Source organism: Procambarus clarkii, chromosome 17, assembly GCF_040958095.1.
Source record: "Procambarus clarkii isolate CNS0578487 chromosome 17, FALCON_Pclarkii_2.0, whole genome shotgun sequence".
Taxonomy (NCBI): Eukaryota; Metazoa; Arthropoda; class Malacostraca; order Decapoda; family Cambaridae; genus Procambarus; species Procambarus clarkii.
Window position 1 is genome coordinate 49181112 of NC_091166.1, and position 14151 is coordinate 49195262.

Consider the following 14151-nt stretch of genomic DNA (forward strand, 5'->3'; position numbering starts at 1 on the left):
CCCAAATGTTATACCTGATTCTTTCATAATAATTTGATGAGTTACCTGATGACTCCAGGAACCTCTTCGTCTTGATCTCTTGTAAATCTACATAAATAAACTTATTTTGGATTACTTCATAAATGCAGATAATTCCACGGCCTATCTGATTCGACTAGCATCTATTTTTGTATCATTAATAACAAATGAATCTTCAAGCACAAGTAGTTAATAGCCTAACTTACTAATATTTAGTAGCATTTTTATCCTCGATCTACTGACCTATGTTTAGAATCTTGCCCCACGTTATAACCCGGATTTGTGGTGAAGGGTTGAGAGGGATGTGGCCAGGGTGTGACTGGGTGTTAACTAACACATGGTACCACAAGCTCTCCTTCATGTACTGGTCAACTAAGGAAATCAAGGGTACTTAAGTCTTGTTGCTTATTTCGGCTTGCTTCTGCCCTCCGCAACTTGAAAAAAAAGACTTGTTCTGTCCCATTAGGCTGTGAGTACCAATATTTTATAACACATAGGGACCCCTTATCTGACACAGGGGGCCCTTATCTGACACAGGGGCCCTTATCTGACACAGGGGCTCTTATCTGACACAGGGGGGGGCCTTATCTGACACAGGGGGCCCTTATCTGACACAGGAGGCCCTTACCTGACACAGGGGGCCCTTATCTGATATTCAATGAGGCCGTTGCCTGACACACACAAGGCACGACACCTGACATACACAGGATGTCCACACTTGACACCCAAGGGCTCCCTCACCTGACACCCAAGGGCCCCCTCACCTGACACCCAAGGGCCCCCTCACCTGACACCCAAGGGCCCCCTCACCTGACACCCAAGGGCCCCCTCACCTGACACAGGGGGCCCCCTCACCTGACAACACGAGGTCAATGAACCTAACACAAAGTGTGACCGGACCACAGTTCATTAAAGGGTAGCCGGGGCAGGATAATTATAAATCCCGCTAATTAATCCAGGCATTTGAGACCCGCGAAGCTCAATTACTGGCGCGTAATGAGAGCTGAGGCAGGATGTGAACCCAACCTGACCTGTCGAACCCTGAACCCTGGTCATCCACTTTGTCGGGAGACCATTTTGCCACGAGGTTGGGTGTTGGGGTCTGGATGGTTAGTGAGGCTAGTGTTATTGATTACCCCCGGAAAGTATCCCGGGAGTGAGGTAAACTAAACTCTGTGTGTACACCAAGAAGCTATAAAGGTCTGCACTTTCTTTGATTTGCATCTCTGTATATCTGGTTAATGTTGGTGTCTGAGACGTTCCATCTTCTGCTTGACTGTAATGAACTTTATCTCTTTAAGACACTTTATTGGACGATCTGTTTAGCTTGTTAGTGTCTCTCTCTCTCTCTCTCTCTCTCTCTCTCTCTCTCTCTCTCTCTCTCTCTCTCTCTCTCTCTCTCTCTCTCTCTCTCTCTCTCTCTCTCTCTCTCTCTCTCTCACCGTCAACCACTTACGTACACTTCACCTCGCCTCAAGAGCATCGGGTTAAATTTCGTATTATAATTATCCAACGTTACAGAGGTGGTGTGTCTGGGTAGTGAGGGCTGTGTTGTGGAGAGTCACACTGACTCTCCTGGTGGCTCTTGTACTCACCTAGTTGTGCTTGCGAGGGTTGAATGAGAAAGTGAGAGAATGAGAGAGTGAGAGAATGAGAGAATGAGAGAGTGAGAGAATGAGAGAGAGTGAGAGATAATGAATTTTCCTGGGTGTTACACATCCTGGACCATTATCAAGTCGACTGTCAACTTGATAATGGTCCAGGAGGATGGGCCGAAACGTCGTCATCTCTTCAGCTTCCGGTGTGTGGTCTGGTCATCATGTCTTCAGCCCCGTTACTGTGACGCATCGTCTTGTAAAAGCAGTCTTCACAGTTGTCCACCTTGTATAGGTGTATGTTGAGGGCAGCATCCAGGTCATATTTTATGTTCTATAGTTGCATTTTCTGTATTTAAATTCTAGCAGCCACTTGCCAGATGATTAAATCTTCCAAAAGTCATCTTTTTTTTTTTAAATTCCCGTTATTAGTTTGCATATTAGGGAGTGATTAGCCAGAAGATTAGTCCCTCCTGGCTATCACCCTTTTTATATATTGGTGCAACGTCGGTAGATCCAGTTTGTAGTGATTTGTTAGTACTTTTGAGTGGCTTCCAGAAGGCTTGAGTCCTGTGGAAGCCACAGGACTCAATGATATCTTGGCTGATATCTTGGCCGGTATCTGTGGTTGGATGTAACCACTTCCAGCATGGGCTTGGTCTGCTGCGTGTGTGGGAGGAGTGTCATGGGTAGGAGGTGAAAGGGTTAATGTGGGAGCTAGGAGAAGGGTTAGGGGAGATGAAAAGGGTTTGGGAGTGTGGGAGTGAGGGCAGAGGGGGGGGGGGGAGTAGAGGTAGCATATCAAGCCTGTCTGGAGCATATAAAGAGCCTTCTGGAGCACATAAAGTCTGCCTGAAACATGTTCCTTTGAGGAAAGCCAGAAAGAGCCCCGACGTAGAAAGAGAACGCAGACGACACTACAAAGGAAGGAAAAAAATACCGGAAGTACTTCAATAGACACGACTTTCCCTACAAAGAAGGAATAATTTAAACCGGCTGATTTAGAGTTTTCGACTGGCCAACAGAAAATAACATGATGTTTAAGAGTGATAAATTCCAGGTATTCATGCACGGTAACCATGAGGACCTTAAACATAATACAGGGTACAAAACACAACCAAATCTGCCCATAGTAGGAAAGCAACATGTCAAGGATTTGGGAATAGTGATGTCTGACGACCTAACGTTTAGGGAGCATAACCAAGCAAATATTGCGTTAGCCAGAAAAAATTATAGGATGGATTACGAGAACTTTCAAATCCAGGGATCCCATCACAATGGTTGTACTCTTCAAGTCACTTGTGTTGTCCCGTCTTGAGTACTGCTCAGTACTCACTTCCCCCTTCAAAGCAGGAGAGATTGCTGAAATAGAGGGAATACAGAGAACATATACGGCACGCATAGACGCTATAAAGCACCTATATTATTGGGATCGTCTCAAAGTTCTCCAAATGGAGAGCTTTGAGACAGCTCCCAATAGTCCCAATAGTGGCTATAGAGTGCTATGGCAACTAGAAAGAAGACGGGAGAGTTAGTTAGTTTAGTTCATTTATTATGCACCCCATACCCATCTTGTGGGCGGTAGTGGAAAGGGTTACAGAGGCACATAATGGGCTCAGGGACTGAACCCCACAATTCATTCAGCTAAGCAAGTTACAATCTTGATGAGCTAGTTACAAAATTCAGTATAAGTCGGGAGAGATATCAAATAATATACACATGGAAAATACTGGAGGGTCAGGTCCCAAATCTACACAGTAAAATAACAATATACTGGAGTGAACGATATGGAAGAAAATGCAGAATAGAACCAGTGAAGAGCAGAGGTGCCATAGGCACAATCAGAGAACACTGTATAAACATCAGAGGTCCGCGGTTGTTCAACGTCCTCCCAGCGAGCATAAGAAATATTGCCGGAACAACCGTGGACATCTTGAAGAGGAAACTAAATAGTTTACTTAAAGGAGTACCGGACCAACCGGTCTGTGGTGGATATGTGGGCCTGCGGGCCGCTCCAAGCAACAGCCAGTTGGACCAAGCTCTTGGCCTCGACCCGGGCTTGGGGAGTAGAACTACTCCCAGTTGGACAGTTGTCCAGTTCCATCTCAGTTGGACTGTTCCATCAGTTCTCAGTTTCATCAACTGTTGGACAGTTCCATCTCAGTTGGGCAGCCAGTTGGACCAAGCTCCTGGCCTCAAGCCGGGCTTGGGGAGTAGAACTACTCCCAGGAACCCCATCAAGCAGGTATCAAGGAACAGGTAGAAGTGAGAGTACCAGCAGTAGCAGGGACAGCAGGAGCAGTGAGTCACAGTAGTTCCCCCTCGCATTTACCACTATTTTCATCCCCAAGTCTCGCTCAATACTCCGAGTCTCCCTTCCTCTGTCGCCCTTTCTCTCTCATCCCTTCCCATCATTCCTCTTTTTCCATCCATTCTTTCTTCATCATTCTTGACTCATACCCCCTGTGCACCCTCCCGTCACCTTCCTGTACCTCTCTACTCTTCTCTTCCATCTTTGAAGATGGAAGAGATGGATGACTTCCATCTTTGTACTCCTCTTCCATCTCTACTTTGAAGCGTAATTTGCCGCCCACTTTGACAACCTCATTTTAAGTTGGTCTTCCACGGCGGAGTCTGTAAGTGTTGACGCCTGTATGTGCGGTTCACTATAGCCTCGCTATATCTCGCCTTTGTTCACTATAGCATCGCTATATCTCACATTTGTTAACTATATCTTCGTTCTCTCACCTTTTTTTCACTATATCTTCGTTATATCTCACCTTTGTTCACTATATCTTTGTTATATCTCACCTTTGTTCACTATAGTGTCGTTATATATCCACAACCATAGACGATCATATCCACGTGTACACAGGTCCAGGACTTAGTGTCAACACCTAAGTGTTTTATTCACCAAAGTTCCTTAATGGTATAAATAAAGTGTATGAGGACAGGCCAAGGAAACTAGACCTCAGAACCCTGTAGGAGAGAAACTGAGCGGCCATGATCGCGATATACAAAGTAACAAGGGTAATTGCCAAGTGGACAAAACTGCCATTTTTCAAAGTGAGAGAAAGTAGCCAGACAAGTGGACACAAGTGGAAGTTAGAAACATAAAGGCATGGAAGGAGTGGAAGGAGATACTCTCACCCTGTACAAGTACCCAACAAGTGGAATGCTCTGAACGAAGTGATTGAAACGCTAAGCCAGTATGTGTGTACATCACCCACAGCGTCACTGATAGGCGAGTACAAGGCCAGTTAGGCGACGCATAAGGAGCTAGAACTCACTCCCCCTGTAGAGACTCATAGGTGAGTACTAGTAGGTACTGCCTCACTTGCCAGCAGTTAGTCTCCATCACATAGTGCGGAGCAATAATAATAAAAGCAATTAAAATAACAATATAAACACCCCCCCCCTCCCTCCTCCCCAGCAACTGCCAAAACGCTACCGTTCTCTTCCCACCTGATAAGATCAGCAGCAACAAGACAAAGCAGCCCAGAGGTCGCTGCCCCTGGAAATTACACCCAGCACAATAACAACATTACTAACCCAGTGTGAAATATTCACTCTACCTTATCGCGCCGACATCATTCAGAGTGAAACATGCGCACTCTGTGAGGCGCCAGCGTTGATGCCTCACACAGCATGTGCAGCGTTCTGAGGCTGGGGTAGGTGGGAGAGTGCCAGAGGAGCAAGCTAAGAGGAAGAGATAAATGTCACACTGTCACTAGGGACAAGAGCGCTGAGAGTCACTGTAACACAGTACCTCCCGTGACACACCTGACTGTAGTCACGTCACTGTAACTCCCCAGCTTCAGTTCCTGTAGTGGAACTGGTTCTCAAGTGTTCTCAAGTGTTCTTAAGTGTTCTTAAGTGTTCTCAAGTGTTCTTAAAATGATTTCAAGGTAGTATTGTGGCCGGCAGAAGTCGTCATATATATTTGGGTAAAAGGCAGACCAATGAAACGTCAGCGTACATGGCAATAGTTTTATTAAATATATGGCGGAGGTGGTGAGCAGGTTGGGCGAGGGACTCTCCCCTTGCACCCCAGGAAAGTGGGACCCCAGAAGCCTTGCTCTGTTGACCAATCCACACACTAGATAGTGAAGGGACGACGACGTTTCGGTCCGTCCTGGACCATTCTCAAGTCGATTGTGGGCATTCAAGTCGAGTCTCACTATCGACTTGAGAATGCTCCTTGACGGACCGAAACGTCGTCGTCCCTTCATTTTCTAGTGTGTGGATTGGTCAACATATTTCAGCCACGTTATTGTGACTCATCGCCTTGCTCTGTGATTGGTTTGTAAGCCAACATTCCGAGAGGTCAGGCCTGCAACCGGCCAGTATTGGCGTGGTTCTGTCATGCCCAGTGCAAGAATCTGGGCTCAAAGAACAAGTCTGTGACATGGGAAAGAGAAGTCGGCAAAGAGAGAGAGCATACGACAGAGAGACAGAAACCTCTTGTTTCCTCTTCGATATTAATGGCCACAGTGGTGTAAGTAAATACTGTTGCTTCCTTCAATACCATTGACACATTGCACCCTTTGCTTGGTTACCATTTGTGGCACAAGATGTCTTACTCTGATTAATGAATTCATGTTAAAGAACTATAGAGTACGTGGAGTACTTATTGCAATTCCGTCCTGTTGTGTAGTGTGCTGGCAAGTGTGTTAGTTCATCGTTCCATTGCTCAGTCTGGCTGCCCCACTGAGTGCTGCTCGTATACGTCATAGGCAGTGGATATCTTCCTATTGGGGAGTGTTGTACATGCTGCTATGGCGGTGTGTCCACTCACAGGATGAGTGGCGCTGCACAATACTGTCACTATGGCGGTGTGTCCACTCACAGGATGAGTGGCGCTGCCCAATACTGTCACTATGGCGGTGTGTTTACTCACAGGATGAGTGGCGCTGCCCAATACTGTCACTATGGCGGTGTGTCCACTCACAGGATGAGTGACGCTGCCCAATACTGTCACTATGGTGGTGTGTCCACTCACAGGATGAGTGGCGCTGCCCAATACTGTCACTATGGCGGTGTGTCCACTCACAGGATGAGTGGCGCTGCCCAATACTGTCACTATGGTGGTGTGTCCACTCATAGGATGAGTGGCGCTGCCCAATATTGTCACTATGGCGGTGTGTCCACTCACAAGATGAGTGGCGCTGCACAATACTGTCACTATGGCGGTATGACCACTCACAAGATGAGTGGCGCTGCCCAATACTGTCACTATGGCGGTGTGTCCTCTCACAAGATGAGTGGCGCTGCCCAATACTGTCACTATGGCGGTATGACCACTCACAAGATGAGTGGCGCTGCCCAATACTGTCACTATGGCGGTGTGTCCACTCACAGGATGAGTGATGCTGCCCAATACTGTCACTATGGCGGTGTGTCCACTCACAGGATGAGTGATGCTGCCCAATACTGTCACTATGGCGGTGTGTCCACTCACAGGATGAGTGATGCTGCCCAATACTGTCACTATGGCGGTGTGACCACTCACAGGATGAGTGGCGCTGCCCAATACTGTCACTATGGCGGTGTGTCCACTCACAGGATGAGTGATGCTGCCCAATACTGTCACTGTAATGATCTGGGGCTCAGCTCATTGGTTCTCCCTTCTCCCCTCCTCTCCTGCTCCTTCTCCCCTGCTTTTCCCTCTCCTTCTCCCCTCCTTTCCTTCTCCCTCTCCCCTCCTTCCTTCTCCCCTCCCCTTGGCCGTCATTCGTCTCCTCTTCCTCCCCCCCCTTGTCGCCCATTTGTCAAGGTCAAGAGGTTGACCTGAGGGTAGGGTGGTCTTGGATACCTTGGCTTCTCCCACTCAACTTCCCCCTCTCATCCCCTCTCTTTCCCTCTCATTCCCTCTCTTTCCCTCTCAGCAGCGGCCTTCCCCATACCAGGCAGAGTCAAATGTCCCTACTCCTATCTTAGAGGAGACAGGCTTGAACATAAATTATCAGTTTTGTAAACATTGCTCGCAGGTGCCTGGGCTCCATAGACACGCCTTGTCCCCCTTCTCTTTAGCTGGGGAGAGCTGACTCAATCTTCAGAAATTCATGTAGCTTTCCACGACAGATCAGTGAAGGTGATTGGCCTGAGATAAGGGCCAAGTCCTTATTGGCCCTAGAGAGCCAGACCTCAGGCCTACGTGTTAAATGGTTGGCCATTGCCAAAATAATGGGTGGAGCCCTGGGGCTGTATTAGATGGTGGGAGGAGTAATCCTTCCCAGCAATAAGTTGGAAAAACTAAATTTCATCAGTGTGTCTTGGGAGTGTATTAGGAACAGGGCCGCAAGCCTGTATCCTCGGGGCTGAGGGCAGCCATCAACATCGTGGCCGTAGTGCGGGTATTTAAGGTATAGTAGCACGTTGAGTTTCGTGCCCTCAATAAATATCCATTGTGCCTCTAGGGAAAATAGAATAGGTGATGTGTTCAAATTGTCTTAATTTACATGTTTCATAAAATAAATTGTATAGCTTGTCCAGTGGTATTCACTTAACTCCCCTTTGATATATTTTGCTACTTTGTCATTTTTAGGTGTTGTATTGGGAGCCCCCCCAGGTTCTCCTACAATTAATCGATACTAAAGTTGCTCTTGGATTCAAATTAGTAACGTACATTACACAATCTAATTTTCCAAAATTTATTTCTGAAATTCATATTACCCGGAGTCCCATGGTTACTGATTCCTTGCCTTCCTGGGGGATCGGTGATCGACACATTCAGGTATGGTTGGTCGGGAAGGTGGTGGCAGTGTTAATGTGTTTTGTTATTGTTTTAACTAATAACCCTTGTCCTTGGTGTATCTTCCTCATTTAATATTCCTCTTATATACGGGGCAGTCCAGTGCGGGGTCATGCTGGACTGTAACAGTGTTAAGCTGGGGTATTGAGTGACGAGAGACAGAGATGTACAACAGAGAGCGTATATTACGATCACGAGAGATAACACGATAACAGGATTAATACTGGGGAACATTGGGTTATTACAATAGAGGCCGCGGTTATTACGACAGAGGGTAGCGGTCGTTACATCACTATGGCGGTGTGTCCACTCACAGGATGAGTGGCGCTGCACAATACTGTCACTATGGTGGTGTGTCCACTCACAGGATGAGTGGCGCTGCACAATACTGTCACTATGGTGGTGTGTCCACTCACAGGATGAGTGACGCTGCCTAATACTGTCACTATGGTGGTGTGTCCACTCACAAGATGAGTGGCGCTGCACAATACTGTCACTATGGCGGTGTGTCCACTCACAAGAAGAGTGGCGCTGCACAATACTGTCACTATGGCGGTGTGTCCACTCACAAGATGAGTGACGCTGCCCAATACTGTCACTATGGCGGTGTGTTCACTCACAAGATGAGTGGCGCTGCCCAATACTGTCACTATGGCGGTGTGTTCACTCACAAGATGAGTGGCGCTGCACAATACTGTCACTATGGCGGTGTGTCCACTCACAGGATGAGTGACGCTGCCCAATACTGTCACTATGGTGGTGTGTCCACTCACAAGATGAGTGGCGCTGCACAATACTGTCACTATGGCGGAGTGTCCACTCACAAGATGAGTGGCGCTGCCCAATAAACTCGCCCCTCGGGGCAAAATTTAATTTAAAAATTCAACCAATGTCAGTTTTGTTTCCAGGCTTAGGCTCACTATGTTTTAGGATTAAAACAGAGGAGAACTGCAAGAGGCTACAGGATGACCTGGACAGACTGAAGGAATGGTCCAACAAATGACTACTAGAGTTTAACTGGAGCAAGTGCAAAGTGGTGAACATAGGCGTAGGGAGCAGGAGATCAAACACAAGGTCCCAGCTGGGAGAGGAAATCCTTCAGCAGTCAAGAAGAGAGAAAGATTTGTCGGTTGATATCACACCAGACCAGTCCCCTGAATCCCACATCAAAATGATAACATCAGCGGCGTATGCAAGGCTAGCGAACATAAGAACTGCCTTTAGAAATTGTGTAAGGAATTATTCAGAATTTTGCATACCTCATATGTCAGATCAGTGCGGCTCCAGCATGGAGTCTACATCTAGTCAAACACAAAACGGAGTTAGAAAAAGTTCAGAGGTATGCCACCAGGTTGGTCTCCGAGCTGAGAAGAATGAGCTACGTGGAAACATTGCAGGAACTGAACCGCACGGCACTGGAAGACAGAAGAGTTAGGGGAGACATGATCACTACCTACAAAATTCTCAGGAATTGATAGGGTAGCTAAAGATAAACTGTTTAACACGGGTGGAACACGAACAAGGGGACACAGGTGGAAACTGAGTACCCACATGAGCCACAGGGACGTTAGAAAGAACTTTTTCAGTGTCAGTTAACAGGTGGAATGCATTAGGCAGTGATGTGGTGGAGGCTGACTCCATACACAGTTTCAAATGTAGATATGATAGAGCCCAGTAGGCTGAGGAACCTGTACACCAGTTGATTGACAGTTGAGAGGCGGGAGCAAAGAGCCAGAGCTCAACCCCCGCAAGCACAACTAGGTGAGTACAATCATCCTCTACTGTGCACATGGTAACTCCCCTTCTCTTGAACGATATTCTAAGAGTCTCGCACATGTCTTCGTTCATGTCACGCCACCTTCCCAAGCCGGACGCTGCAAGTGTTGAAGGATGTAGACACGAAACAATACGGAACATGAGACGGACAATGTGAATTTACATCACTTGGTAAAAATATCGCGAGTAAATATTTCGACCATCCCTTGATGTTATATATATTTGTTTGTCTGTCTCTCTCTCTCTCTCTCTCTGTCTCTCTGTGTCTGTCTGTCTGTCTGTCTCTCTCTCTCTCTCTCTCTCTCTCTCTCTCTCTCTCTCTCTCTCTCTCTCTCTCTCTCTCTCTCTCTCTCTCTCTCTCTCTCTCTCTCTCTCTCTCTCTCTCTCTCTCTCTCTCTCTCTCTCTCTGTGTCTGTCTGTCTGTCTCTCTCTCTCTCTCTTTCTCTCTCTCTCTCTCTGTCTCTCTGTGTCTGTCTGTCTGTCTGTCTCTCTCTCTCTCTCTCTCTCTCTCTCTCTCTCTCTCTCTCTCTCTCTCTCTCTCTCTCTCTCTCTCTCTCTCTCTCTCTCTCTCTCTCTCTCTCTCTCTCCCTCCCCCTCCCTCCCCCTCCCTCCCTGTCTCTTTCTCCCCCACCCAACAGTGAACATGGGGGGGGGGGGCAGGGGGAAGAGGTGGGGAAATGCCCCAGTCAACCCCCCCACCTAAGCCACTAAGCCACATGTACACACCTACATGTGCTTCACAAGTTGAGAGTGGCAGCTCAGCGCCACATATCCACGCATCAAGCGGGCAGGTCTTACACGCTTCACTTCTGTAATTCAGTTACACAAAATATTACAAATTTTCAAGAGGAACCAGAAGCAATGGTCACTCCACCTGTCAGTTATGTCTGTCGGTCATAACCAACAAATTCTGATGGTCTTCCATTCCTAATTATCAACAGCCAGTTTAATAAAAAGCGTAATTATGTATAAACTCACAAAATGGGTCGGAAATGGCGCAGTTAGAGTGTAATGACATTGAATGGCGCTAAGTGCAGGCAGTTTGTGATGCGAGCAGTGCCTAGTTGGTTCAGCACGTGGCCCCCCCCCCAGCACCCCCGCCCCAGGCCTGACCTCGTCGCTGATTGGCCAACAGTTGGCTCCCGCACCTGACGTCACTGGGGTCATTTGGGGTCACGTGGAAGCCAGCTGTTATTGCTTTTGTTGGTGTATTTGTGCTTGGTGATGAGGGAGGTGACCCTGGGGTGAAAGTTGGGGGGGGGGGGGTGCTGTGTGGTGTTGTGGTGGTGCTGTGTGGTGGGGGGTGCTGTGTGGTGGGGGTGCTGTGTGGTGTTGTGGTGGTGCTGTGTGGTGGGGGGTGCTGTGTGGTGGGGGGTGCTGTGTGGTGTGGGGTGTTGTGGGGGTGCTGTGGTGCTGTGTTGGTGACTGTACGGGAGAGCGCGTGTGCGTGTGCGTGTGCATATGGGTGTGTACTCACCTAGTTGTACATGCAGGTATCCGTTCTTAACCATCCATCTTAAATTAACTTCAGCCTTTCAACCATCTTGTCTTCAGTCCAGTGACTGTTTTCATTCGTACGTCTTATCGTATTTACATTTAAAGTTCTGTATCGAATTGGCATATATATGAAAACGACATTTAATAAAATAGAAATGTATCGTATGTTAGCGTATCAATCATAGGGGCCGGGAGATAGATTAGTGTTAAGTATAGTAGTCCTACAGCAAGATTAGTGTCAAGTGTTGGGGCCCAAGAGCTAAATTAGTGTCTAGTGTACGCCCATCCCGTTTTCTTTGTCTTTCGGTCTTAAAAGCTGATGATCTGATAAATAATAGAAAGTATTTACAGTTAAAAAATGAGTCGTTCGGTACCAGAGGACGACATGATGTTAGCGAGAGAGAGAGAGAGAGAGAGAGAGAGAGAGAGAGACAGAGAGAGAGAGAGAGACAGAGAGAGACAGAGAGACAGAGAGAGAGAGAGAGAGAGAGAGAGAGACAGAGAGAGAGAGAGAGAGAGAGAGACAGAGAGAGAGAGAGGGAGAGAGAGAGGGAGAGAGAGACAGAGAGAGAGACAGAGAGAGAGACAGAGAGAGAGAGAGAGAGAGAGAGAGAGACAGAGAGAGACAGAGAGACAGAGAGAGAGAGAGAGAGAGAGAGACAGAGAGAGAGAGAGAGAGAGAGACAGAGACAGAGAGACAGAGAGAGAGAGAGAGAGAGAGAGAGAGGGAGAGAGAGAGGGAGAGAGAGAGAGACAGAGAGAGAGACAGAGAGAGAGACAGAGAGAGAGAGAGAGAGAGAGAGATACAGAGACAGACAGAGAGAGAGAGAGAGAGACAGAGAGAGAGACAGAGAGAGACAGAGAGAGAGACAGAGAGAGAGAGAGACAGAGAGAGACAGAGAGAGACAGAGAGAGAGAGAGAGAGAGAGAGAGAGAGAGAGAGAGAGAGAGAGAGAGAGAGAGAGAGAGAGAGAGAGAGAGAGAGAGACAGAGAGACAGAGAGAGAGACAGAGAGAGAGAGAGAGAGAAGACACCTGCATGTGGAGTAATTGGATAAGTATCCCGCCCGTATGTGTCCATGTTAGCCGCGGGCTATCCTCGGCTGCCAGCTGATGCCGCCGCTGGTAACCCATGAGAGTTAAGGTAAAAAGATGAGCAGGTTCGACTCCCACTCTCAAATAACCAAAAAACCTCCTCCAAACCGGTTTGCTGATGCTAACCGCAGTTCTAATACGAATGACCGTAGACGAGAGAGAGAGAGAGAGAGAGAGAGAGAGAGAGAGAGAGAGAGAGAGAGAGAGAGAGAGCGAGAGAGAGAGAGAGAGAGACAGAGAGAGACTTTCGTCCCTTGCGTCATAGAAAACGATGAATGCCAAGTGGAGTCAAATTTATCCTTTATATATTAGGCTCCTTATCTATCGGGTCTCATAAGACTCTCCGGCCAAGTGTATAAGGCTGCATGCAGCCCCCCTATTCCTCTCTTGTACCCCGTCGCATGCTCCTGTATGGTACAAGATTACACACCCAACCCACTGATCTGAAAATATGGGAAATGACGACGCGAATCATTGTCAATGTTGTGGCTTGCTGTCGTCATCCGGTATAAGGTTCCCTGTATCAGGGGGGGGGGGGGGTTCCAGGCCTGTATCAGGGGGGGGGGTTCCAGGCCTGTATCAGGGGGGTTCCAGCCCTGTATCAGGGGGTTCCAGCCCTGTATCAGGGGGTTCCAAACGCTCATACCCAGACCAGTGGGAGAGTGGGTACTGATAAGCTGTCAATCAGACCTACCATTGCCAGTAGTTTCATCTGATAGGCGTGAATTTCACACCTCAGTAGGCATGTTAGAGAAACCTGCTGGGACACGGAGGGACACTCACTTCTGGTGAGGGACCAGCAGGTGAGGGACCAACAGGTGAGGGACCAGCAGGTGAGGGACCAGCAGGTGAGGGACCAGCAGGTGAGGGACCAGCAGGTGAGGGACCAGCAGGAGGTGAGGGACCAACAGGGACTCGTCCCATCACTGTCCGCCAGCACGCAGTATTCCCCATGTCGTCTCCAAGAGGATCTTAGAAACCCGTGTGTCTTTAAACCTCGGAGAACATGCCATCACCACATGCACAATTGTACGGCAGACAGCGTGCACTGAGACACCACTCCTACAGGCGTGCACGGCCATTAGGCACCGAGTTGTGCTCAAGGATTCGTTCAGAGGGTTGACGAGGGCGGGTTGATTGGAATCAACTTTGTAAACACGTCAATTGGTCGTCAGGTTGAATATGTCGACGTCAACTGTATTCATCACAACACATCTCTGGCTGGACAAGACTCCTTCTTCCAAGATTTGGACGACGACTTCGTGGCTGAAGATATTTGGGACGCGGATCCATCGAGGGAAAAGTCGTAGTATCTGAGCATAGACGAGGAGTAAGAAACAAGAGGGCAGTCGCTCTGAACACTGGTTCTGCCGCCCTGTCCCCCCAGAAGTCATCGTTCACCCTCCAAACATCACAC

General features: G+C 48.1%; 1 protein-coding gene across 1 annotated transcript in view; it reads right to left on the bottom strand.

Moving 5' to 3' along the window:
* Positions 1–4177, bottom strand: part of LOC123756004 (RNA-binding protein 25-like) — a 61736-nt gene extending 57559 nt beyond the window's left edge. The window contains exon 1 of the mRNA XM_069326199.1: positions 4106–4177. Coding sequence (XP_069182300.1) covers positions 4106–4177 — 72 coding nt within the window. The remainder of the gene's footprint in view (positions 1–4105) is intronic.
* Positions 4178–14151: the final 9974 nt, after the last annotated feature.